This window comes from Choloepus didactylus, chromosome 5, assembly GCF_015220235.1.
Source record: "Choloepus didactylus isolate mChoDid1 chromosome 5, mChoDid1.pri, whole genome shotgun sequence".
NCBI lineage: Eukaryota > Metazoa > Chordata > Mammalia > Pilosa > Megalonychidae > Choloepus > Choloepus didactylus.
In genome coordinates, this window is record NC_051311.1 from 132633015 (window position 1) to 132660478 (window position 27464).

Below are 27464 nucleotides of genomic sequence, written 5' to 3' on the forward strand. Positions count from 1 at the left end.
TTCTCTGATACTTTCTTTGTGTTTACCGTGGGGCTTAAATTTAACATCTTAAGTCTATAACAATCTTGTTTTCTTTGATACCAACTTAACTTCAATGGGACACGTAAACTATGTTCCTATACTCCTCCATTCCCCCACCTTTATGTAGTTCTTGTCAAAAATTACATATTTTACACTGAGTCCAAAACCACTGATTTATCATTATACTTTATGTATTTTAGATCCTGTAGGAAGTAAATAGTGGAGTTAACAAATAAAAAATACAATAGTATTGGTATTTTTATTTACCATGTGATCTTTACTGGAAATCTTTATTTCTTCCACACCAGATATTGAGGCGTTCGCATAGCCCTTTCCTGCTGCGCTTCATTGTGTGGTTCTTGCTGCCGTACCTGCAGCCACTTTTGGGTTTTTTTAAAAAAGAACTAGTCCGCCTCCAAATGCCAACCCAAGGCTTCCCCACACTGCACACAACGTGGTTCAGCCGACTTACTCACTTCAGAACTCAGACTCCCGGTTTCACCAAGTGCACGGTCCCTGTGGATTTAGCAGACCTTGTCCAGCTGGTGCATTGCTGGAACTGATGTTCTGGGTTGCTTTCTGGCCTCTATCTAGTATTTTTCACTGAGGTTTTTTTTTGCCCTGTCTCTCCTAGCCGCCATCTTAGTTTCTCCCCCATCATTCTTAAAACAAGAGCAGAATAGCTTAAGGCACATTACACCTGATGTCCATTATTAGAATCAGAACATTTAGATAGAAATCATCTTTTGCCATTTATTCATGGCTCTGGGGATCGAGATGATATGGATAAACTAAAACGTGTATTTCCCAAAAAAGTAATTTCGGGGCATAGTTTACATTTTCTATCTAGATACATTCTTAGAAGTATAACAGACAGTAAAATGGTAGAAAAAATTTTTAACTCTCTCTGTCCATCACCTGCAGATATCTATCAAGCAGGCAGAAGGGGTCTGCTGGTGGGCAGTTTTAAAGGGGTCTGTTTTAAAGGGAGGAGCCTAACACAGCTGTCATTACCCTTTTGGTGCTTTCTTATAGCTGTCTGTTCATCTAAGATAGAATGTTTGTTTTCATACAAAGCAAATAGTTATTTTGGAGAACTTTCAGCTTTGTAGAAGTTTTTGGGAGGATTATTACAAAATTGATAATTGAATTAGAATACTGTGTTCTTTCTATAACTTTTTGAAAAATAAGGCAATTATCCAAAGAAGTTTTTTCTCTCAATATTTGGTTTATGAACCAAATATTTTCTGATGTCATTCTTGATCTTCAAGAGTATATTTGGCTTTTCTAAAAGTGATTTTCTATTCTTTTGTTTTCTTTCCGTGTTTAGGTATAAGTGTTCTAGCAGAGTGTCTGGACTGTCCTGAATTGAAAGCAACTGCAGATGACTTTATTCATCAGCATTTTACTGAAGTTTACAAAACTGATGAGTTTCTACAACTTGATGTTAAGCGAGTAACTCATCTCCTCAACCAGGACACTCTAACTGTGAGAGCAGAGGATCAGGTGACTAAATTGCCTTCTCACATTTTCCTTAGTAAAAAGGTCCTTATTGTCTTCTTATACCTCATGTTTGGATATATGACAAGAAAAAGAGTCAATTAGGATATAATTTGTTTTTTACATTAAGCAGGGTGTTATATAGTCTGTTTCATAGGAAAAGTGGGTTTTGGATGCTTGTAAAGGCTAGCTATTTGAGAGATAGGCCACTTGGTAAAGATAAAGCTGTTGGGTAAATGGTAGGCAGAATAATGCCTCCTACCCCTAAGATGTCCATGTTCCAATCCCTGGAACCTGTGTAAATGTTCCCTTAAATGCCAAAAGGAACTTTGCAGATGTGATTAAATTAAGAATCTTGAGAGGAGGAAATTATCCTGGATTATCTGAGTGGTCCCAATGTAATCACAAGGGTCCTTAAATGTGGGAGAGGACAGCAGAAGAGTCAGTATCAGAGTGTTGCGGTGTGAAAAAAGACTTACCAGGCCATTGCAAACCTTGAAGGTGGGAAGTGCTATGAGCCAGGGAAATAGGCAGCATGTAGAAGCTGGAAAAGGAAAAGAAACAGATTCTCACCTAGAGCCTCCAGAAGAAGTGCAGCCATGCTGACATCTTGATTTTAGCCCAGTGAGATCCATTTTGGTCTTCTGACCTCCAGAATTATAAATTTGTATTGTTTAAAGCCCACTGTTTGATAGCAGCAATTGGAAACAAATACAGGTACTATAAGAAAATCATAGGCTTTGAGTTACTTTTGCCCTAAAGATGAAACATTCACACTAAGCCATGTTCTTTTGCCCAGTCGCCTTTGCAGGTTGAAGCTGGAGGTCCTGACTAGCCAAAAGAAAAAACTCATTTCTGTGATCAAAATTAACCAATTCGTATACAATGTGGAAAAGCAGGGATGGGGTGTGGGAGTAACTTTAGAGTGGAGAAACCTGATAAAGACTACCTCAGCCAGGTGGTCAAGATGACAAAAAACATTAGGTAAAAACTAAAGAAATTGGGAAAAAAGTACAGACTTTAGTTAATGTATCAATATTGGTTCATTAGTTTTGATTAATGTATCATACTAATGTAACATTTTAACAACTAGGTGTGAGGTATATGGGAACCCTATGTACTACCTTTGCAACTTTTCTGAAAATCTCAAACTATACTAAAATTAAAAGTTTATTTTTAAAATAGACCAACCCCATAATTTAAAAAGAAAACCAGCAACTGACTCATAAGGAAATCAACTTGGGCCCTGTTAACACCACCTCATAACTAACTGATTTAATTAGTTGAAACATGTGAGTGTGTGATAGATGTGTGTGTGTGTGTACAAGTAATAGATTTGTTTTCAGTGTGTTTAAACTACTGTGTTTTGTAAATCAAATTGTGTTAATGAACTTGGACTTGTTCAGTGAAGCTGAAGAATGTTATGGTGTTATTTTGGAATTTTATAGAAAGCAGATATGTATATCAATTCACAATTCAGCAATATAAGATTGAAATAAAATTGTGAATGACCTTCATATCTCCTGGTGTGGAAGAAAATTAACCTATTTTCTTGGTACCCTGGGCATATATTGAAACTATCATTGACCAATAGTTCTGTTTTGTTTTGTTTTGTTTTTCATTACAGATGTACATCACATCTCCTTCTGAAAAAGCTCTTTTGTTGAAAAATAATAATTATAAATTCAGTATCCTTCCTGTAATTACATTATGTAGTAGTAGTTGGTTCTAGAAAAAAGATCACCTACAAGAATCATTACAGCAATGTATAAACTATTCAGAATATTGGCAAGTGTTGGGAATGAAAGCAAATACCTGAATAAAATATTGGGAATAAATGGTTGTCTCTTTATGAGGTTCTCCCCCTTTGATGTGAGAATAACCATAGGTAACTGGAAATGTTGCTGCTGTCTAAGAACTTTATTATGCTGTTTCTTTCCACCTTAGGTTTATGATGCTGCAGTCAGGTGGTTGAAATACGATGAACCTAATCGCCAGCCATTCATGGTTGATATCCTTGCTAAAGTCAGGTTTCCTCTTATATCAAAGAATTTCTTAAGTAAAACTGTACAAGCTGAACCACTTATTCAAGACAATCCTGAATGCCTTAAGATGGTGATAAGTAAGTTGCCTTAATATCCATTTATAACCTGATGATCATTTAACCAATTTCTCCTGGGCTTAAACCCCTTTAGGGGTCACACTAGTAATCAGGCAGAAACATTCAAGCCTTTGCACTTCCCTAGATACTTTGGGGTTCTCAACTGTGTATCTTGAGGTCTCTTAACCTCAGCCCTTATATTTTAGGGACATGTTTGATAAAAGATAAAAAAAACTTATGCTTTTTCTACTTTATATGCAATAGCTTTCAAACACTTTGTTTCCAGTAGTTCCTTTTTTTATTTTACTTAATCAAGTAGTATACTGTGATCACATTTGCTTGATTTTTCTTGATTTGCAGGCTAAGTCCCAACCCCTCAACACCACTGTAAAATGTCACTTAATATAATTCTCTGTACAATTGAACAGTCTATTACTTTTACTTTATTTCTTAGGAACATTTCTCCTAGAGCCCTCCTTCTGCCTATTCCAATATGGATTGTTTGCTCCCTAGGCTTGAAGTACAGTTCTTATCCAGGAGTTTTCCTTTGCCATCATCGTGGGAAGTCTTTTCACTCCTCTCCTGTGTTAGATCGTACTATCTTCTTGGATCTCAGGTCTTCCCCTTTCTTAATTGATTCTCTTTATTTCATGGAACTTGTCCTATAGGGGGTTCCTGAGAAAGAATATGTGATCAGTCAATATTTGGAGACTTGAAAAACCTTATATCTTTATTTTACTTTTAAAACGTTGACTGGTTATAGAGTTCTGTTGAAAATCATTTTCAGTTGGAATTGCTCTGTTATTCTCTAGCTTCCATTGTAACTTTTGAGAAGTCTGGTGCCAGTCAGTTACTTTCCTTTATTATTATTTGCTTAATTAGAGAAGTTGTAGCTTTACAGAAAAATCATACATAAAATACAGAATTCTCATATACCTCCCTATTATTAACAATTTGTATTAGTGTGGTTTGTTTGTTACAATTATGAAAGAACATTTTTATAACTATACTTGTAACTATAGCCCATGGTTTACCTTAAGGTTCACTGACTTGCACAGTCCTATGTTGTGTTTTTAAAAATTTTTATTCTAGTAACATATATACAACCTAAAATTTACCTTTTTAACCACATTCAAATATATAATTCAGTGCTGTTCATTACGCTTACAATGTTGTCATACCATTACCACCATTCATTACAAAAACTTTTCCATCAACCCAAATACAAGCTCTGAACAATTTAAGCATTAACTCCCCATTCCCTACCTGCATCCTGGCCCTTGATAGCTTATATTCTAGTTTCAGATTCTTTGAATATGCCTATTCTAATTACTTCATATCAGTGAGATCTTATAATATTTGTCCTTTTCTGTCTGGCTTATTTCACTCAACATGATATCTTCAAGGTTCATCCATGTTGTTGCATGTATCAGAATTTCATTCCTTTTTATGGCTGAATAATATTCCATTGTATGTATATAACACATTTTATTTAGTCATTCATTGGTCAATAGACACTTGGGTTGTTTTCACCTTTTGATAGTTGTGACTAATTCCACTATGAACGTCAGGTCTGCAAATATCTGTTTGAGTCCCTGCTTTCAATTCTTTTGGGTGTATACCTAGAAGTGAGATTGCCAGGACATATGGTGCTTCTATACTTGACTTTCTGAGGAACCACCAAACTGTCTTGCAGAGCAGCTGCACCATTTTACATTCCCACCAACAATGAATGAATGTTCCTATTTCTCTGCATCCTCTCTAATACTTGTAATTTTCCATTTTTAAAAAGTAGCCATTCTAGTGGATATGAAAAGGTATCTCATTGTAGTTTTGATTTGTACTTCCCTAATAACTAATGTTGTTCAGCATCTTGTTCTTTTTGGCCTTTTGCATATCTTTTTTGGAGAAATATCTATTCAAGTCTTCTGCCCATTTTTTTTTAATATTCATTTTATGTGGTATGTGACATACCACGCAGTCATACAGAACAAATCATACATTCGATTGTTCATAGTACCATTACATAGTTGTACATTCATCACCAAAATCAATCCCTGACACCTTCATTACCACACACACAAAAATAACAAGAATAATAATTAAAGTGAAAAAAAGCAATTAAAGTAAAAAAGAACACTGGGTGCCTTTGTCTGTTTGTTTGTTTGTTTCCTTCCCCTATTTTTCTACTCATCCATCCATAAACTAGACAAAGGGGAGTGTGGTCCATATGGCTTTCCCAATCACATTGTCACCCCTCATATGCTACATTTTTATACAATTGTCTTCGAGATTCATGGGTTCTGGGTTGTAGTTTGATAGTTTCAGGCGTCCACCACCAGCTACCCCAATTCATTAGAACCTAAAAAGGGTTGTCTATATTGTGCATAAGAGTGCCCACCAGAGTGACCTCTAGGCTCCTTTTGGAATCTCTCTGCCACTGAAGTTTATTGCATTTCTATTCACATCCCCCTTTTGGTCAAGAAGATGTTCTCCATCCCACGATGCCGGGTCTACATTCCTCCCTGGGAGTCATATTCCACGTTGCCAGGGAGATTCACTCCCCTGGGTGTCTGATCCCACATAGGGGGGAGGGCAGTGATTTCACCTGCCAAGTTGGCTTAGCTAGAGAGAGAGGCTTTTGCCCATTTTTAAATTGGGTTGTTTGTCTTTTTGTTGCATTCTAGGATTTCTTTATGTATTCCAGATATTAAATCCTTATTGAATATGTGGTTTCCAAATATTTTCTCCTATTGTGCAGATTGTCTTTTTTATTTTCATGATGAAGTCCTTTGGTGCTCAAAAGTTTTTGATTTTGATGAGGTTTCATTTATCTATTTTTTTCTTTTATTGCTTGTGCTTTGGATGTAAAGTCTAAGAAACCATTGCCAAGCACAAGGTCCTGATGGTGCTCTTCTATGTTTTCTTCTAGGAGTTTTATGGCTCTGGTTCTTATATTTGGGTCTTTGATCCATTTTGAGTTGATTGTTATATGGTGTGAGGGTAGCGGTCCACCTTCATTATTTTGCATGTGAACATCCAGTTTTTCCAGCACCTTTTGTTGAAGAGACTATTTGTTCCCAACTGAGTGGGCTTAGTGCCCTCGTAAAAAGTCACACCATGCTGTTTTGATTATTATGGCTTTGTAATAAGTTTTAAGATTGGGAAGTGTGAGTCTTCCAACACTGTTCTTTTTCAAGATGGCTTAGGCTCTTTGGGGACCCTCAGCCTTCCATATACATTTGATGATTGGCTTTTCCATTTCAGTAAAAAGGCTTTTGGAATTTGATTGGAATTGCATTGAATCAGTAAATTGCTTTGGGTCGACTTGACATCTTAACAGTCTTCCAATCCATGTACATGGAATGTCTTTCCATTTATGTAGGTCATCTTTGTTGTTTGCTATTTTTCATATATGCACTTTATCATGCTGAGGAAGTTTCTTTGTATTCCTTGTTTTTAAAATGTTTTTATTAAGAAGGAGTGCTCGATTTTGTCATGCCTTTTCTGCATCAATTGAGATGATCATGTGGGTTTTTTTCTTCAGTCTATTAATGTGGTGTATTACATTATTGATTTTCGTATGTTGACTATCCTTGCATACTGGGGATAAATCCCTCTTGATCATGGTTTATAATTCTTTTAATGTGTATTGGATTCAGTTTGCTAGTATTTTGTTGAGGATTTTTCATCTATGTTCATAAGGTATATTGATCTGTAATTTTCTTTTCTTGTGGTACCTTTATCTGGCTTTGGTATGAGGGTGATATTGGTCTCGTAAAATGAGTTAGATAGTGTTCCCTCCTCTTCAATTTTTGAGCAGGATTGGTATTAATTCTTGGAATGTTTTGTAGAATTCAATTGTGAAGCCTTTTGGTCCTGGGCTTTTTTTGTTGTTGTTGGGAGGTTTTTGATGACTGATTCAATCTCTGTACTTGTTGTAGTTTTGTTGAGATTGTCTGTTTCTTCTTGAGTCAGTGTAGGTAGTTTGTGTATTTCTAGGAATTTGTCTATTTCCTCTAGGTTATCTAATTTGTTGGAGTACAGTTGTTCATAGTATTCTCTTATAGTCCTTTTTATTTCTGTGAGGTTGGTGGGGTTTCATTTCTGATTTTAGTTATTTGTGTCCTCTCTCTTTTTTTCATTGTCAGTCTAGCTCAAGTTTGTCAGTTTTATTGATCTTGTCAAAGAACCAACTTTTGGTTTTGTTGCTGTTCCAGTTTGCTGGAGCTGCCATATGCAAAATACCAGAAATGGATTGGCTTTTATTAAGAGGGTTTATTAGGTTACAAATTTATAGGCCAAAGGCCATAAAAATGTTCAAATTAAGGCATCAACCTGAGGATACCGTCACTGTAGAATGGCCGATGGCATCCGGAAAAAATCTCTGTTTGCTGGGAAGGCACATAGCTGGCTGTTGGCTGCTGATCCTTTGCTCCAGGGTTCTGGTTTCAAAATAACTTTCCCCAAAATGTCTCTGGGCTAGCATCTCCCAATATCTCCAACTGTCTCTAACATCACTCTCAAGCATCTCTCCAAAAGTCTCTCTCAGCTGCTCTGAGCTCCTTCTGTCTGTGAGCTCTCTTATAGGACTCCAGTGATTTATCTCCATGGAAATAATTTAATCAAACTTTTCCACCCTAATCAACAGACTTACCAGTCTGCCCCCACAAGATTGCATTAAAGATTATGGATTTTCTGTGGGACATAATAAATCCAAACTGGCACATTGCTCCTCTCTATCATTATTTTTTTTTTTTTAATTCTCTATTTCATTTATCTCTGCTCTTATCTTTCTTATTTCCTTCCTTCTGCTCACTTTGGGACCCTCCAGTTTTGAGATTAAGTCTCTGATTTGAAATTCTTTCTTTTTAGTGTAACATTTTAGAGCTATAAATTTCCTTCTCAACACTTCCTTTGTTGCATCCCATAAGTTTTGGTATGTTTTGTTTTCATTTCCATTAGCTTCAAGATATTTCCTAATTTCCCTTATGATTCCCTCTTTGATCCATTGGTTTTTTATGAGTACATTGTTTAATTTCCACATATTTGTGGGTTTTCCATTTCTCCCTGTTACTGAATTCTAGCTTCATTCCATTATGGTTGGAAAAAATATATTGTGTGATTTCAGTATTTTTTAATTTATTGAATTAAATAAATTTAATTTATTTATTGAATTAAATAAATTAAATCTAACATCTGGTCTATCTTGGAGAATGATCCATGTGCATTGGAGAAGAATGTGTATTCTGCTGTTGTTAAGTGAAGTGTTCTATATGTGTTTGTTAGGTCTAGCTGGTTTGGAGTATCATTCAAGTCTTCTGTTTCCTTATTGATCTTTCTAGATGCTCTATCCATTTTTGAAAGTGGTAATTGAAATTTCTTACTATTAATATAGAACTATCTATTTCTCCCTTCAAATCTGCCAATAATTGCTTCATATATTTTCGGTTCTGCTTTTAGATGCTACAAATATATTTATGATTGTTATGTCTTCTTGTTGAATTGACCCCTTTGTCAGTATATAATGACCTTCTTTTCCCCTCATAACAATTTTTGACTTAAAATCTATTTTATCTGATATAGCTATCACAGCACTCTTTTTGGTTACTAGTTGCATGGCATGTTTTTCCCATCCTTTCACTTTAAACCTACTTATGTCTTTGAATTTCAGGTGAGTCTCTAGTAGATAGCATTTGATTGGGTCATGGTTTTTCTGCTAATCTCTGTCTTTCAACTGGAGAGTTTAATCCATTCACATTTGAAGTAATTACTGATAATACAATACTTTCTTATGCCATTTTGCTATTTTGTCCTTGTAAGTCTTATACTTTTTAGGACCCTCAATTCTTCCATTAATGCCTACTTTAATATTTATTTGATTTTTTTATTGTGCCATTTCCAGTCCCTCCTCATTTTTTTTTTATATTTTTCATGTATTTTTCTTATTTTCATGGGTTTAAATTTAACATTGTGTCTCGATAGCAGTCGTATTTGATTTCATACCAACTTATCTTCAATAGCATACATATATATTGTTCTTATACCTCTCTGTCCCCTCACCTTTTTTTGTTGTTCTTGTTAAAAATTGTATTTTTGCACATTGTATGTCCAAAACCACAGGTTTATCTTTTTATGTACTTGCTTAATAGCACCTGAATAGAGGTAAAAATGTGGAGCATTTCACAAATTTTCATGTCATCCTTGTGCAGGGGCCATGCTAATCTTCTCTGTATCATTCCAATTTTAGCTTATGTGCTGCTGAAGTGATCATACTTTTTTCTGTTAATTTTTTCTCTCTCTAAAAGCATTTAGGATCCTGTTTAAAATTTTTTCATCCCTGATGTGTTGAAAGTTCATGATAATATACTTTGGTGTGTCGTTTTTTTCCATTTTGTTTTTAGTCATCATGTTGAGCACTCTCTGTATCTTTTCAGTCACAATTTTCTCAATTCTCTGTTATTGATATTGTGCTTCTTCAGCTATGGTACTTTCCTGGATTGAGTCTTGAATCTTGTCTCTCCTATTATCCATCTTTGTCTCTTGGATCTGTATTCTGGAAGAGAGCCTTAATTTTCTTCCAATCATTTCTTTTTCGGCTATTTTTAATTTTAGTGAGCTTTTACTTATTCTCTAAGTATTCTCTAAATGTTTCTTATTTCATGACTGTAACATCTTTTCACTCCAAAGTAGTCATTGTAGTGCCTTTGAAGTTTTCTTATGTTGTCTGCATTTTCTGTATTACCTTTGAATGTTTTTTTTTCTGTTTATTGTAGTTATTGAAAGCTTTTCTTAAATATTTGGTTTTGTCTATCAATCATTTATATTTATAGAAGTGAATTATTACAGTACTGGTAGATAAGACTGTGCATGTGGGTGGGATCCTCAATACTTGGGCTCGTCTGTAAGGCAATCAGGGTAACCTACCAATTTTTAAATTGGGGACCCCCAAATGTCAATATCTTTAGATATTTTCTTAGGGAGTTATAAGCTGGGTGCAGGAATTTGAGAGTTGTGGGGGAGAGCTAGTTACTGGTCCCATACTTTGATATGCAAATTTCTAGTACTATATCCTTCTCTGTGCTGTTCTTTGAGTCTGGGCATCTCTGGTTCATGTGCTCTTCAGGGATGAAGGTATAGTAGTCATCTGAATGTACAATAGGGGATGAAAACCTGGAAGTTCAACTTTTCTTTATTCAGAATTTCAGAGTTCTCTTATTTCCTCTTAGCCCCACCCTACCTGCTGGGGTACTTGGTATCTCCATTATGAGCTTGTCTAGGGTTCTCCGGGGTAATTTGGCTTGCTTCTCATTGGTGTCTCCCTCCTCAACTATTTAGGTTGACACACTCTCTATCTGCTAGTTGTTTTCATAAATTATGTTTCAGGGTTACAGTTCTCCTAGTATTATCAGTGGTGGAGTTCATGTTTCTATTTCTTGTTTCCTTGTTGTTTGAGGATGTCTTTCAAGAAGGAAGAGAAAAAAAAGTTTTAAGTGGTGAGTGCAATGTTAAGTTATTTTTATAATGTTAAATCTGAATATTCTTTTCCTTTGTAATGCATGGCTTTAGTGATGTGGTTAAAAAGGTTTACCCTATTCTAAGATTTTTTTTGAGTCACCTAAATGTTCATCTTGTGTATTTATGGGTTTAGTTTTTTCCTTTAAACCTTATATCCAGCTGAAATTTATTTTAGTGTGAAATAAAATAAGAATCTAGCTTTTCTTTTTCCTACATGCCTGACATGATGGTCCAGTACCATTATTGAGTAATTCATCTTTCCCCACTGATTTGAAACATCATAAACTAAATTTCTACATACTTACACACATGCCTGCACACACACACACACACACACACACACACACCAGTTTCTCTTTAATTCCATTGTAGTACCATACTTTTAATTATTATTGTAGTCTAGGTAAGTTATCATATGTGTCTGGAGAATTTGTAATTTTCTTCTTGTAAATTCTGCATTTCTTAAATCTATTTTAGGTATCTTTTGTTGTTGCTATTGTGAATTATATCTTTTTCCTTTTATTAGTCATTCCTGATCTCTTTGCTGTTTTTCACTTGATTTCTTTTAGTTTTTTTTTCCTAGATATATAATCCTGTTATCTGAAAATATTAATTTGGGATTTTCCCTCTAATATTTATACCTTTTATTTTGTTTTGTTGCCTGATTGCATTGAATAGCTTTTTCAGGACATGTTCCATTAAATACTAGTGGTGATAAATAGCAGCCTGTCTTTTTCTTACTTTAATGGGAATACCTTTAGTTCTCACCCTTAGGCATGTATCTGGCTGTTGATTTGTGGTTGAGTGCATGTACAGGATACATAATATAAGTATGAGTGTGGTTGGGTAGATGGGTATGATTAAGAAAGTTCCTTTGTTTTCCTAAAGTTTAAATAAATTTATTTCTAGTAGACACTTAAAAATATTTTTCAAAAACTATTTTTCTGACAGTTGGAGGATTTTGGCAAATTGCTATAGTGCTCTGTTCTGGTTTGCTAATGCTGCCATTATACAAAATATCAGAAATGGATTGGCTTTTATAAAGGGGGTTTATTTGGTTACAGATTTACAGTCCTAAGGCCATAAAAGTGTTCCAACTAAGGCATCAACAAGAGGATACTTTCACTGAAGAATGGCCGATGGCATCTGTCATCTGGGAAGGCACATGGCTGGCATCTCCTGGTCCTTTACTGCTGGGTTGCATTGCTTTCAGCTTCTGATTCTAATGGGGGAGTCCTCTTTTAACTTCTCCAGGGTAAACACTGGGCTTCATCTCTTAGCTTAACATCTCTGAACATCCTTCTGTCCGCATCTCCAAGCATCTCTAAGTGTCAGCAAGCATCTGTGTTGGCTCTTAGCTTCTCTTTGGGGTAAACTCTGGATTACATATCTTAGCTTCTCTCCAAAATGTCGCTCTCAGCTTCTCTTGGGGCGTTACTCTCTGTATGAGCTCCTTTAAAGGACTCCAGTGATCTGATTAAGACCCACCCTGAGTGGGCCGGCTCCACACTTCCATGGAAATAATTCAGTCAGAGGTTCCACCCTAATCAACAGACTAATCAATCTGCCCCCACAAGATTGCATTAAAGAACATGACTTTTGGGGGGACATAATATATCCAAACCAGCACATGGTGGTTTTTTTTTTTTTAATTTAGTATGAATATTTAAGCCATACAAAAAAGTGTAAATAATAATACTGCAAATGCCTGTGGACCCATCTAGCACCTTAAGAAATCAGTACGGTCAGAAGACCCTATGAACCTCATCCCAGTCACAACTGTTCTTTTTCTTCTACCTGAGAGGAAGTGACAACTCCGAATGTGGTGTTTCCTTCTATACATTTCTTTAAATGTTCACCACATATATAAGCAATATTTAGTATTATTTTGAATGTTTTTAAACTTTACATAAATGTTATGTTGAATATTCATCTGTAACTGACTTTTAAAAATACTTTCTAATTTCCATTATGCTTTCTCTTGTGATCAATGAGTTACATAGAAATGTGCTTTTAAGTTGCATTGTGATCAGAGACCAAGTCTTTAATATTTGTTGAGACTTGTCAAATTTTGTGAAACTGTCTTGTTTGTATATTTTATAACCTCACTAATTTTTGATCCACTTAATTTATCAAAGTTACTGACAAAATTGTGTTAAATTCCCCCACTATGGTGGATTTCCTGATTTCCTTTTAATCTGTCAGTTTTTCCTTTGTATGTATTTGAGGGTATGTGCATATGAGTTTAGAAATGTTATCTTCCTGGTGAATTGAACCTTTTTTTCCTTATGTTGTGATCTTAACTTTTCCTTAAGTATTGTTGTGTTGCCTTTGGCTATTTAATCAGATACTAATATACTTAAACCACCTTTTATTTGGTTAGTGTTTGCATTATCCATCCATTTATTTTCAAACATTTTGTGTCCTTATATATTAGGTGGATCTCTTAAAAACAGCATATAACTGGATTTTTAAAAAAATCCATTCTGAAAATCTTTTAACTGATAAATTATAGTCCATTTAAATTTCTTATAAATACAACTATATTTGAATTCTTTCTAACATCTTACTTTGTGCTTTTTTATTTTTTCTGCTTTTTCTGTGTGTCTCTTCTCTCCTGCCTCCTTTTTTATTTTCTTAACTTGGAAAACTTTATGAATCAGTGTCTAAGTTGCTTGCTCTCCAAATGGAATACAATTCTTCAGTTCAAACGGGAATAATGAGACAAAATGGTTCTCTATACAATAGAAAAATATTGTACAGTGGTTTATTTTTCCAAATGAGCAATAGGCTGTTTACAAATACACAATAGAAAATACAATAGAAAAATAGTGTTTACTGGTTTATTTTTCCAAATGAGCAATAGGCTATTTACAAATAAGCAGATCTCCAATGCCGTGTATTAAAATGGTAATCCTAGCATTGTTTAAAATCTAAATGAAAAAAAAATCTTAAGGCACAGTTGATCTGTGAGTTTAAAACAAACTTTCTGATATAATGACAGATTCATTTTACTCTTGTCCCCGTCCCCCCAAACACATGTCCCCGTCCCCCCAAAATTGTCAAAGAACACTTAATATTTAGTAAAATGGTAAGGAATTTAAAAATTAAGGAGGGAAACATTTTCAAAAGGAAATCTTTGGAGATCAGTTTACTGCAAGTAAAACATACTAAACAGTGAGTGCACACTCCTGATATCCTGATACACATAAATACTAAAAGCTAATAGGTACTCCAGAAATTCTCCTGCCTCCTTTTCATTGATGTTTTTTTAATTCAGTTTTTCCCTCTACTGTTTAAGAATTATTACACTCTGCATCCAACCTTGTAATGGTTATCCTTTATATTTTAACATGTGTACTTTAGATGCTAACACTGGCACCCTTTTCCTAAATGAACATAAATCTTAGAACTCTTTTGTTTATATTATCCCTTTCTCATGTATAATTGTTGTCCTGCATTTTCTTTCTTTTTTTTTTTAACTTCCCAAATAGGATTGTGTGTGTGTGTATGTTTGTGTAAATATATATATATATATATAAAATTTAAAGAGAGTGTGTTCAGATTTATCCAGTTTGCCAGTTTCTTTATCTACCATTCCTTCTTACATCTTAGACCTTCTGAAGAACATCCTTTAAAGTTCTTGCGTTTGTGGTCTATTGATTGTAAACTGTTTTTGGTTATCTGAAAATGTCTTTTTATACACCCTATTCTCTTTTTTTTAAATTCAGTTTTGTTGACTTATATTCACATACCATACAGTCATTCATGGTGTACAATCAGCTGTTTACCATACCATCATATAGTTGTGCATTCATCACCACAAATCAATTTTTAAACGTTTTCATTACTCCAAAAAGAATGAAAATAAGAATAAAAAATAAAAGTAAAAAAGAACACCCAAATCATTACATCTCCCCCATCCCACCCTATTTTTCATTTAGTTTTTGTCCCCATTTTTCTACTCATCCATCCATACCCTGGTATAAAGGGAGTGTGAGCCACAGGGTTACCACAATCACACCATCACATCATGTAAGCTACATAGTTATACAGTTGTCTTCAAGAATCAAGGCTACTGGGTTGCAGTTCAATAGTTTCAGGTATTTCCTTCTAGTTAATTCCAATACACTGAAACCTAAAAAGGGATATCCATATAGCGCACAAGAATGCCCTCCAGAGTGACTTCTCAGCTCCATTTGAGATCTCTCAGCCACTGAAACTTTATTTTATTTCGCTTCCCCCTTTTGGTCAAGAAGATTTTCTCAATCCCATGATGCTGGGTCCAGGCTCATCCCCAGGAGTCATGTCCTGCATTGCCAGGGAGATTTACATCCCTGGGAGTCATGTCCCATGTGGGGGGAGGGCAGTGAGTTCACCAGTAGAGTTGGCTGAGAGAGAGGGAGAAGGCCACATCTGAGCAACAAAGAGGTTCTCTGGGGGAGACCATTAGGCACAATTATAAGTAGGCTTAGCCTCTCCTTTGCAGTAATAGGCTTCACAAGGGCAAGCCCCAGATTGAGTGCTCAGCCTACTAAATTGTTAATCCTCGATGTTTGTGAGAATATCAGTAATAACCCAGCTGGGAACATCCAACATTTCCACATTTTTTCCCCAGTTCCTCGGGGGCGGTGGGGGGGGGGGGTGCAAATATATTTTTATTCTCTGCCCAACTTACTTTGGGATGTATCGGTATTTCACACTAACCTGTATAAAACTACCAGATCTCACTTCCTATTCAAAGTTCCATATAATTATTCACCCTATTCTTAAATGAAAGTTTAACTGAACATACAATTCTAGGTTGATCACATTTGCTGTCAACACCAAAGATATTGTTTCACCCTGCTTTCATCATCACTGTTAATGTCTGCCCTCAGTCTAATTTGCATTCTTTGTAGATAATCTGAATTTACTCTGTGGCTTCTTTCAAGAGCTTTCTCTGTTTTGAGTGTTTAGCACCAAATATGTCTGGCATTCATTTCTTTGTTTTATTCTACTTGAGATTTGTTTTGCTTCCTGAATCTGGAAATCCTTGTTTTCAACAAGTTTGGAAAATTCTTAGCCATTATGTCTTCTGAAAATGCACTCCTTCAGGAATTTTAATTAGAGTGTTATGAAATCTTCCCATTCTATCCTTCATGATTTTTAACTTCTCATTAATTTTTTTTTCATCTTTGTCTCTGTGTTGTATTTGAGGTAATTTCTTCATCTATATTTCAGTTCACTAATTCTTCCTACATCTGTTTCTATTCTAATCCATTGCATAACCCAGCCTTTGAGTGTCTTTTAAAAATAGACTTCATTTTTAGAACAGTTCTAGGTTTACAGAAAAATTGCACAGAAAATACGGAGTTTTCATTTACTCCTTCCCCACCCCCTCCACTGTTTCTCCTATTATTAGCATCTTGCATTGGCATGGTGCGTTTGTTACAATTGATGAACCAATATTGATACATTATTATTATCTAAAGTTCATAGTTTGTATTAGGGGTCACACTTAGTGCTGCATGGTTCTGTGTGTTTTTGACAAATGCCTCGTATCATGTATCCACCATTACAGTATCACATGGAATCATTTCATTGCCCTAAAAATCCTCTGTGCTCCACCTATTCATCCCTCCCTTCCTCCTCCCAAACCCCTGGCAATCGCTGATTTTTTTTTCACTGTCTGTAGTTTTGCCTTTTCCACAGTGACATATAGTTGAACTCATACAGTATGTAGCCTTTTCACACTGACTTCTTTCATTTAACAAAATGCCTTTAAAGTTCCTCATGTCTTTCATAGCTTGATAGTTCATTTCTTTTTATTGCTGAATAATATTCCATTATATGGATATACTGGTTTGCTTATTTATTCACTTATTGAAGGACATCTTGATTGCTTCCAGTTATTGGTAATTTTGAACAAAGCTAGCCTGGTCATTTTCGACGTTTTTTTTTCCATGCTTATGTTTTCATTCTTTCCTTTCTTTAAATATTTTAAATATAGTTATTTTATGTTCTGTGTTTGATAATCCTAATATCTGGAGACTTCAAAGACCAAATGCTGCTATTTGTTAGCTTTATTGATTTACTCCTGGTGGCTTAATTCCTCATGTGTTTTGTCATTTTGGACTGTGAGCTTATATTTGATTGATCTTAATCTCTAGGAACTTTGAGAAACCTGTTCTCCTCCAGAGAAGATTAGTGTTTGTTTTTGCAAAGTGCTCTGGAACACAACAATCAAGGATTACTTGGATTAAGTAATGGGTTTTCAGGCTCTAAGTAAGGGAAATAAATAAAAGTGAAATAAACACTTTTACACATACCTTCTTAAGAATGGCAATAAGTTTGAATGTCCTAATAATTAGATAGTATCACTTGCCCCCTGCTTTGCTACTATTTAATGTTATTAAGTTGTGATTTTAAGTAAGTAGGTCCAATATTGTCCCCTAGATTGGAAAAAATATTCTATATCCTTAAAATGTTCTATAATTACTAAAAATATTTCAGAAGAATATCTAAAAATATGGAAAATTTTCATAGGTGGTATAAGTATACATCAGTGTATAGTAATATCCCTTTTTGCTCAATAAAAATGAAATAGAAAAAAAAAACAGACTAAAAAAGACCAGTTAAGTTTGTCAGGGGAAAAACAGAAGAGAATGTTTATGGAGGACAGTCATTATGAACACCTACATTTAAGGGGTGGAAGAAGGAAAAGAACCATGAAAGGAGAAGTAACAGAGCTAATTCAGCTAAATACTGATGTTTTGAAAACAAAGTCTAGAAAGTTTTAATAGGTAGAGCCACTAGTCTTTAAAAGGTGGCCACTAATCTCTTAAATGCAGAGAGATAAAAAGAAAATCAGGACTAAGAAGATGCCTTTAGGGTAAGGCTTTCACATTAAGATTTCATACACTTTAATATCAGGTCTTTTGTTACGCCTCCATTCCCAAACTATGTGCTATTTGTCTGGCTTTTGAGTTTCGTTGGGTAGAAAACACTACCTATTTCTTCATATATAGTGTGAGCTGTTGAAGACAACTACCCAGTCTCAGTCAGAGTGTAGTTTTTGCATCTTGTGTGAATTCTGAATTGATTTAGAAACATGTTAGCAGGATTATTCCAGAAATTCAGCAAAGTATGGGGATTAGGCTCTTGCACAGTAAGTTTTGAAGCATTTTCTTTGACTTCCCAGGCTTATTACCTTTTTTTTTCTTTTCCTTTTTTAAAAATAAAGAAAAATCAGTCATTCTGTAATTCTTTAACCAAGTTCAGGAAACTGAGATGCTCCCAGGCTTTGAGCATGTGAAGAGCTAAATGGGAAAAAGAAGGCCTCCAGCCTCGCTTCTTTAGATCAGTTACTTTCCTATCATCTGACTTGGTGCTTCTTATTAATAGTGGAAGAAAAACAGAAAAAGTGATAGGAAAAATAGAATAAAACTAAGCCAACAGAGTTAACAATTAAAAGGAAATGAGATATAAAATAAAAATGAAATAATACATAGTCAAAGTTACGACAAATGGCCAGGCCAAGTTCTGGCTCGAAATTTAAAAATAATGCCTAATTCTGAATGGAATAACTCTCAAAGGAATAAGCCTAAGGAGCAAGGAGCTTCTCAGGGGAAAGGTGCCTGAGCATTTGTCCCCTGCCTTATCCTTAGGAGAGAAAAAGACTTGTCAGTAGGAAGGAGGCACAGCTTGTGCTTCCTCCAGAGATCAGCACAGTAGGGCCATGGTGACCCATTGACTGGAACTTGTTCCCTTCTTGTCTGTCTCCTTCTCTCCTTCTCTTCTTTTCTTGTTGAGAATATTGTGTCCATATATTAGTACCTATGTGGAGGGGAGCAGTGGCTCTCAGACCCCAGAGTTTCTGATTCAAGAGTCCAGGGTGAGAACCAATAACTTGGATTTCTAACAAGTTTCCAAGCAATGCTGCTGCTGCTGGTTGGAAGACTACACTTTGAGAACTGCCGTCATAGATCTAGAACAGGGCTTGACAAACTGTATCCCACAGGCTAAATCTGGCCCTGAGGCCCTGTGGCCTGTTTTCATAAAGCTGTACAGTAAGCTAAAATTGTTTTTTACATTTGTAAAGGGTTGTTAAAACAAACAAAAAACAAACCTAAGAAGAATATGTGACAGAAACCATATGTGGCCCCCAAAGTCTAAATTATTTACTGTCTGGTCCTTTATGTAAAAATTTGCTGACCCCTGACATATAGCATACATCAGAGCATAGCATCTGAGGTTTCTAGCTGTTTTAATACCCAGTGCTTTTCCTCAAACTCTGAAATGGAAGGAAATGCTAAATATTGATAATGATGTTTCATTCACTCACAAACCGTACTTTAAAGCTGTCTTCTCTCTCTATCCCTCTTACAAATGCACCATGTACAGAATTTTGCATGTATTGAGAATCTTTACATATTTTATTAATGAATCAATAATACTGCACATCATACACAATTGAAAAAGATATAAAAGGATACATAGTGAAATGTCTCCTTGATAACCTCTTTTCCCCACCTTCTCATTCCCTTATCCTGGAGGTAACCAGTATTATCTTGTGTATCCTTTCAGAAGTAGTTTGATAAGTTTGTGGATATACAATGTTTCACTTATTTATAGATATATGTATCAATTTACATATTTAAAATATATATGCATACGTGGAATATGACTCCTGGGGAGGAATCTGGACCCGGCATCATGGGATAGAGAACATCTTCTTGACCAAAAGGGTGATGGGAAATGAAAGGAAATAAGTTTCAGTGGCTGAGAGATTCCAAAAGGAGCCTAGAGGTCACTCTGGTGGGCACTCTTATGCACAATATAGATAACCCTTTTTAGAGTCTAATAAATTGAAATAGCTAGCAGTAAACACCTGAAACTATCAAATTATAACCCAGAACCCTTGAATCTTGAAGGTGATTGTATAAAAATGTAGCTTATGAGGGGTGACGATGTGATTGGGAAAGCCATGTGGATCACACTCCCCTTTGTCCAGTGTATGGATGGATGAGTAGAAAAACGGGGGCAAAAAAAAAAGCACCCAGTGATCTTTTTTACTTTAATTGTTCTTTTTCACTTTAATTTTTATTCTTATTACTTTCGTATGTGTGGTAATGAAAATGTTCAAAAATTAATTGTGATGGACGCACAACTATATGGTGGTACTATGAACAATTGATTGTAGTTTTGTATGACTACATGGTATGTGAATATATATACTCTATAAAATTGAATTATTAAAAAAAGACATAAAAGAACCCACAAATATATATGTGTATATATATGTGTATATATATATGCATAAAAGTATAAATTTTTAACACAAATTGTACTGTTTGATACCTTGTTTTTTTTCATTCCACATTATTTCTTGGAGATCATTCCATGAGTACATATTAAATGCCCTCATTCTTCTTAACAGCCACACATAATATTCCATTGTGTGACTTTACCATAATTTTTTAACCATTTCCCTAACAGTGAATTTAGATTGATAAACTCCTACAAGAGGAATTACTGGGTTAAAGGGTGTGCATTTGTGATTGCCCTGCAGATAGGTTTTACCCATCAGCAGTGTAGAAAAGTCCTGCTTCCTCACACTCTTACCTGTGTTCCAGACAGTTTGATCTTGGCCAATATGATAAATTTTTAAAGTATGGTTTTAATTTGTATTTCTCTAACTAGAACAGTTGATCATATTTTCATATATTTAGGAGATATTTGTAGTTTTTTTGTGTGAACTAATTTTTTGTTAGATTGTTGGTCTTAATCTTATTAACTAGCAGGATGTTATTTTATATCTGTCTTTTATATGATTTATAAATATTTTCTAGTTTGTCATTGTCTTTTGATTTTGTTTATTCTTTTTGCCATGCAGTAATTTAATTTTAAAACATTTTTATGTAGTTAAGTCCATGAATATTTTTTTCCATGGCATCTGGGTTTTGTGTCATTCTTCAGCTTCCCTCTCTGGGATTTTTTTCCCCCCTATTTTTCTTGTAATCCATTTAGGAGATTTTTTTAAATATTAAGATATTTGATAAATATGAAATTTACTTAAAAGTAAAATATAAGGGTACAATTTTTTTTCTCCATATTGTTCTCTAACATCATTAACTGAACAGTCCATTTTTCCAATACTGATTTGAAACAGTATCTTAAAGAGTTTTTAATTATCGCATGACAAAATTAAGGAAATGTTGAAGGAAAAGGGTCATGTTAGATCACAACAGCTCTGAATCCTCATTACATTTTAGAATCATCTAAGGCAGTGCTTCTCAAAGTTTTATGTGCACTGAATTACTTTGGGATTTTGTTAAAAATGCAGATCCTGATTCAATAGGTCTAGGGTAGGGAGTTTCAGCATTTCTAAGAAGTTCCTAGTAGATTCTGAAACTACTGGTCTTTAAACCACACTTTAAGTAGAAAGGATTTAAGGAACTCTTTAAAATACCAAGGTATGGGCCCTAACACCAGAGATTATGATTTACTTGGTCTGGGGTAGGACCCAGGTATAGATTTCCTAGGTGATTGTATTGTATAGTCAAGCTTGCGAACCATTGGGTTAGGAGATAATAGGTTTCAGTAATTATTATTTTGGTAGCTATTGCTTGAAGCACCAGATAATTTACTAATGCCTTATAAGTGGGTGGCAGTCTTAGAATAGTGGTGATTTCTGAGAATAATAAATTGGTTAGGATTCAGGTCCTTACACATTTCTCCAGCCTTTTCCCCCCTCACCCTTCCCTCTCTTAAAATGCTACCGAAGGATGATGAAAGTAAGTTACAGAAATAAATGTCTGTTATGTCTGCATATTCAATCTTCAAAGCATTAAAGTATCTGAAATTCTTGAAGAGTTACCATGTCTTTTTTTACAGGTGGAATGAGATATCATCTGCTATCTCCAGAGGATAGAGAAGAACTGGTAGATGGCACAAGGCCTAGAAGAAAGAAACATGACTACCGCATAGCCCTATTTGGAGGCTCTCAACCACAGTCTTGTAGATATTTTAACCCAAAGGTAACTAATTTTAATTCTTGTTTTTGTTTTTATAAGTACTGAGCACATAGACTCTCACCTACCAACAATAGTAATAACTCATGCCTTTAGAGATGTTAAAATGTATAGTGTGTTTTCCCATATAGTTATCTTCATTTTTCAGATAAGGAAATTGAGGCTTGGTGAGATTACGGGTTTTTCCAAAATTTCCCTGGAGAACTACATAGTAACCCCTATCAAGGAAAATGGAAGACTTGTTCTCCTATTTTATCTCTTTTTGTTTAGCAACTCCTGGCTGTCATTACATGCCATTTTCAAGGAAAAACTGCTTCTGGGGTGTTCCAGTTTGCCAAAGCTGCCAGAAATATAATACACCAGAAATGGATGGGCTTTTACAATGGGGGTTTATTGGTTCACAAATTTACAGTTCTAAGGCCATAAAAGTGTCCAACTAAGGCATCAACAAGAGGATACCTTCACTAAAGGCCTATGGCGTCTGGAACACCTCTATCAGCCTGTCAGCTGGGAAGGCACCTGGCTGGCATCTGCTGGTAGTTTCCTCCCAGGTCGCGTTCCTTTCAGCTTCTGATTCCAGTGGCCTTCTCTTAAAGCATCTGTGGGTTCTCATCTAGCTTCTGTGGGGCAAAGTCTGGGTTTAATCTCTTCACTTAGCTTCTCCAAATGTCTCTGTCTGCATCTCCAAGCATCTGGGTCTGTGTTGGCTTTGAGCTCTGTGTCTCTTTCTGAGCCCTCTTAAGGACTCCAGTAAACTAATTAAGACCCACCTTGAATGGGCAGGGCCACATCTCCATGAAAATAGTCTAATCAAAAGGTCCCACCCACAATAAGTCTGCCCCCACAAGATTTTATTAAGAAAACATGACTTTTCTGGGGTTCAAACCAGTACATGGGGTTAGATAGTTTTTCTTTCTTTACTAATTATTTTTTTTTATTCAGTTTTATTGAAATATATTCACAAACCATACAGTCATCCATGGTATACAATCAACTGTTCACAGTATGATCATATAGTTATGCGTTCATCACCACAATCTATTTCTGAACATTTTCCTTACATTAGAAAGAATCAGAATAAGAATAAAAAATAAAAGTGAAAAGAGAATACCCAAACCATCCCCCCATCCCACCCTATTTGTCATTTAGTTTTTACTCCCATTTTTCTACTGATTTTTTTTCAATTTTTTAACTTTGTTTATCAAAAAATTAAAAACAAACAGGCAAACAACAACCAAAAAAACCCCACAACATTTCAAACAAAGCAATGGATAAAGGAAAACAAATAACCTAAAATAACTACTTTGCTTCCAATATGTTCCTACCATACCCCAAGAAAATTAATAAACCATGTCCAGAGGAGTAAGAAAAACAAATAATCTAAAATAACTACATTGCTTCCAACATGTTCCTTCCATACCTAAGAAAATTAACAACCCCTAAAAAAACAAAGGAATAAGAGAAAAAAAAAACCTAAAATAACTCTATTGCTTCCAACATGATCTTACTATATCCAAGAAAGTTTACAAACCATAATCATTCCTGAGCATTCCCATAACATTGAGATTACCCTCCATAGTTTATCTGTTCTTATTAGATTATCATTCCCCCTCCACTAATTGGTATCTCTAGGTCCCCTACATTCTACAGTATAAAACATTGTACATTTTTCACAGAATTCACATTAGTGGTAACATACTATATCTCTCTTTTTCTGCCTGGCTTATTTTGCTCAGCATTATGTCTTTTTTTTTTTTTTTTTTTAATCTTCATTTTATTGAGATATATTCGTATACCACGCAGTCATACAAAACAAATCGTACTTTCGATTGTTCACAGTACCATTACATAGTTGTACATTCATCACCCAAATCAATCCCTGACACCTTCATTAGCACACACACAAGAATAACAAGAATAATAATTAGAGTGAAAAAGAGTAATTGAAGTAAAAAAGAACACTGGGTACCTTTGTCTGTTTGTTTCCTTCCCCTATTTTTCTACTCATCTATCCATAAACTAGACAAAGTGGAGTGTGGTCCTTATGGCTTTCCCAATCCCCTTGTCACCCCTCATAAGCTACATTTCTATACAACTGTCTTCGAGATTCATGGGTTCTGGGTTGTAGTTTGATAGTTTCAGGTATCCACCACCAGCTACCCCAATTCTTTAGAACCTAAAAAGGGTTGTCTAAAGTGTGCGTAAGAGTGCCCACCAGAGTGACCTCTCGGCTCCTTTTGGATTCTCTCTGCCACTGAAGCTTATTTCATTTCCTTTCACATCCCCCTTTTGGTCAAGAAGATGTTCTCCGTCCCACGATGCCGGGTCTACATTCCTCCCCGGGAGTCATATTCCACGTTGCCAGGGAGATTCACTCCCCTGGGTGTCTGATCCCACGTAGTGGGGAGGGCAGTGATTTCACCTTTCAAGTTGGCTTAACTAGAGAGACAGGGCCACATCTGAGCAACAAAGAGGCATTCGGGAGGAGGCTCTTAGGCACAAATATAGGGAGGCCTAGCCTCTCCTTTGCAGCAACCGTCTTCCCAATGGTAAAACCTGTGGTAGAGGGCTGAACCCATCAAACCACCAGTCCCCTATGTCTGTGGTCATGTTAGCAACCATGGAGGTGGGGTAGGCGAATATCCCTGCATTCTCCACAGGCTCCTCAAGGGGGCACTACATCTTTTTTTTTTTTTTCCTTGTTTTTTTTTTTCTTTTTTTTAACTTTCCCTTCTTTTTTAAATCAACTGTATGAAAAAAAAAGTTAAAAAGAAAACAAACATACAATAAAAGAACATTTCAAAGAGACCATAACAAGGGAGTAAGAAAAAGACAACTAACCTAAGATAACTGCTTAACTTCCAACATGTTCCTACTTTACCCCAAGAAAGTTACCTAATATAGCAACATTTCTGTGAACTTGCTCCTACTATATCCATCAGAAATTCACAGACCATAGTCATTCCTGGGCATCCCCAGAACGTTAAATAGCTTATCTGTTCTTCTTGGATTATTGTTCCCCCTTCCTTAATTGCTCTCTATTGCTAGTTCCCCTACATTCTACATTATAAGCCATTTGTTTTACATTTTTAAAACTTCACATTAGTGGTAGCATATAATATTTCTCTTTTTGTGCCTGGCTTATTTCGCTTAGCATTATGTCTTCAAGGTTCATCCATGTTGTCATATGTTTCACGAGATCGTTCCTTCTTACTGCTGCGTAGTATTCCATCGTGTGTATATACCACATTTTATTTATCCACTCATCTGTTGAAGGACATTTGGGTTGTTTCCATCTCTTGGCAATTGTGAATAATGCTGCTATGAACATTGGCGTGCAGATATCTGTTCGTGTCACTGCTTTCCGATCTTCCGGGTATATACCGAGAAGTGCAATCGCTGGATCGAATGGTAACTCTATATCTAGTTTTCTAAGGAACTGCCAGACTGACTTCCAGAGTGGCTGAACCATTATACAGTCCCACCAACAGTGAATAAGAGTCCCAATTTCTCCACATCCCCTCCAGCATTTGTAGTTTCCTGTTTGTTTAATGGCAGCCATTCTAACCGGTGTTAGATGGTATCTCATTGTGGTCTTAATTTGCATCTCTCTAATAGCTAGTGAAGCTGAACATTTGTTCATGTGTTTCTTGGCCATTTGTATTTCCTCTTCAGAGAACTGTCTTTTCATATCTTTTGCCCATTTTATAATTGGGCCGACTGTACTATTGTCATTGAGTTGTAGGATTTCTTTATATATGCAAGATATCAGTCTTTTGTCACATACATGGTTTCCAAAAATTTTTTCCCATTGAGTTGGCTGCCTCTTTACCTTTTTGAGAAATTCCTTTGAGGTGCAGAAACTTCTAAGCTTGAGGAGTTCCCATTTATCTATTTTCTCTTTTGTTGCTTGTGCTTTGGGTGTAAAGTCTAGGAAGTGGCCGCCTAATACAAGGTCTTGAAGATGTTTTCCTACATTATCTTCTAGGAGTTTTATGGTACTTTCTTTTATATTGAGATCTTTGGTCCATTTTGAGTTAATTTTTGTGTAGGGGGTGAGGTAGGGGTCCTCTTTCATTCTTTTGGATATGGATATCCAACTCTCCCAGCCCCATTTGTTGAAAAGACCATTATGGCTCAGTTCAGTGACTTTGGGGGCCTTATCAAAGATCAGTCAGCCATAGATCTGAGGGTCTATCTCCGAATTCTCAATTCGATTCCATTGATCTATATGTCTATCTTTGTGCCAGTACCATGCTGTTTTGGCAACTGTGGCTTTATAATAAGCTTCAAAGTCAGGGAGTGTAAGTCCTCCCACTTCGTTTTTCTTTTTTAGAGTGTCTTTAGCAATTCGAGGCATCTTCCCTTTCCAAATAAATTTAATAACTAGCTTTTCCAAGTCTGCAAAGTAGGTTGTTGGAATTTTGATTGGGATTGCATTGAATCTGTAGATGAGTTTGGGTAGAATTGACATCTTAATGACATTTAGTCTTCCTATCCATGAACATGGAATATTTTTCCATCTTTTAAGGTCCCCTTCTATTTCTTTTAGTAGAGTTATGTAGTTTTCTTTGTATAGGTCTTTTACATCTTTGGTTAAGTTTATTCCTAGGTACTTGATTTTTTTAGTTGCTATTGAAAATGGTATCTTTTTCCTGAGTGTCTCTTCAGTTTGTTCATTTCTAGCATATAGAAACATTACGGACTTATGTGCATTAACCTTGTATCCCGCTACTTTGCTAAATTTGTTTATTAGCTCTAGTAGCTGTATCGTCGATTTCTCAGGGTTTTCTAGATATAAGATCATATCATCTGCAAACAATGACAGTTTTACTTCTTCTTTTCCAATTTGGATGCCTTTTATTTCTTTGTCTTGCCGGATTGCCCTGGCTAGCACTTCCAGCACAATGTTCAATAACAGTGGTGACAGCGGGCATCCTTGTCTTGTTCCTGATCTTAGAGGGAAGGCTTTCAGTCTCTCACCATTGAGTACTATGCTGGGTTTTTCATATATGCTGTTTATCATGTTGAGGAAGTTTCCCTCAATTCCTACCTTTTGAAGTGTTTTTATCAAAAAGGGATGTTGGAGTTTGTCAAATGCTTTTTCAGCATCTATTGAGATGATCAATTGATTTTTCCCTTTTGACTTGTTAATGTGTTGTAATACATTGATTGATTTTCTTATGTTGAACCATCCTTGCATGCCTGGAATGAACCCCACTTGGTCATGGTGTATGATTTTTTTAATGTGTCTTTGGATTCGATTTGCAAGTATTTTGTTGAGGATTTTTGCATCTATATTCATTAGG

General features: G+C 35.6%; 1 protein-coding gene and 1 non-coding gene across 8 annotated transcripts in view; one reads left to right on the plus strand and one right to left on the minus strand.

Moving 5' to 3' along the window:
• Positions 1–27464, plus strand: part of KLHL7 (kelch like family member 7) — a 115406-nt gene that overhangs the window by 45681 nt on the left and 42261 nt on the right. For all 7 annotated transcript variants that reach the window (XM_037836891.1, XM_037836890.1, XM_037836894.1 and 4 more), the window contains 3 exons: positions 1352–1527; positions 3469–3643; positions 22019–22161. In XM_037836891.1, coding sequence (XP_037692819.1) covers positions 1352–1527; positions 3469–3643; positions 22019–22161 — 494 coding nt within the window. The remainder of the gene's footprint in view (positions 1–1351; positions 1528–3468; positions 3644–22018; positions 22162–27464) is intronic.
• Positions 9790–9896, minus strand: LOC119535635. The gene has a single exon (XR_005217248.1). It is a non-coding gene; the product is annotated as a U6 spliceosomal RNA (small nuclear RNA).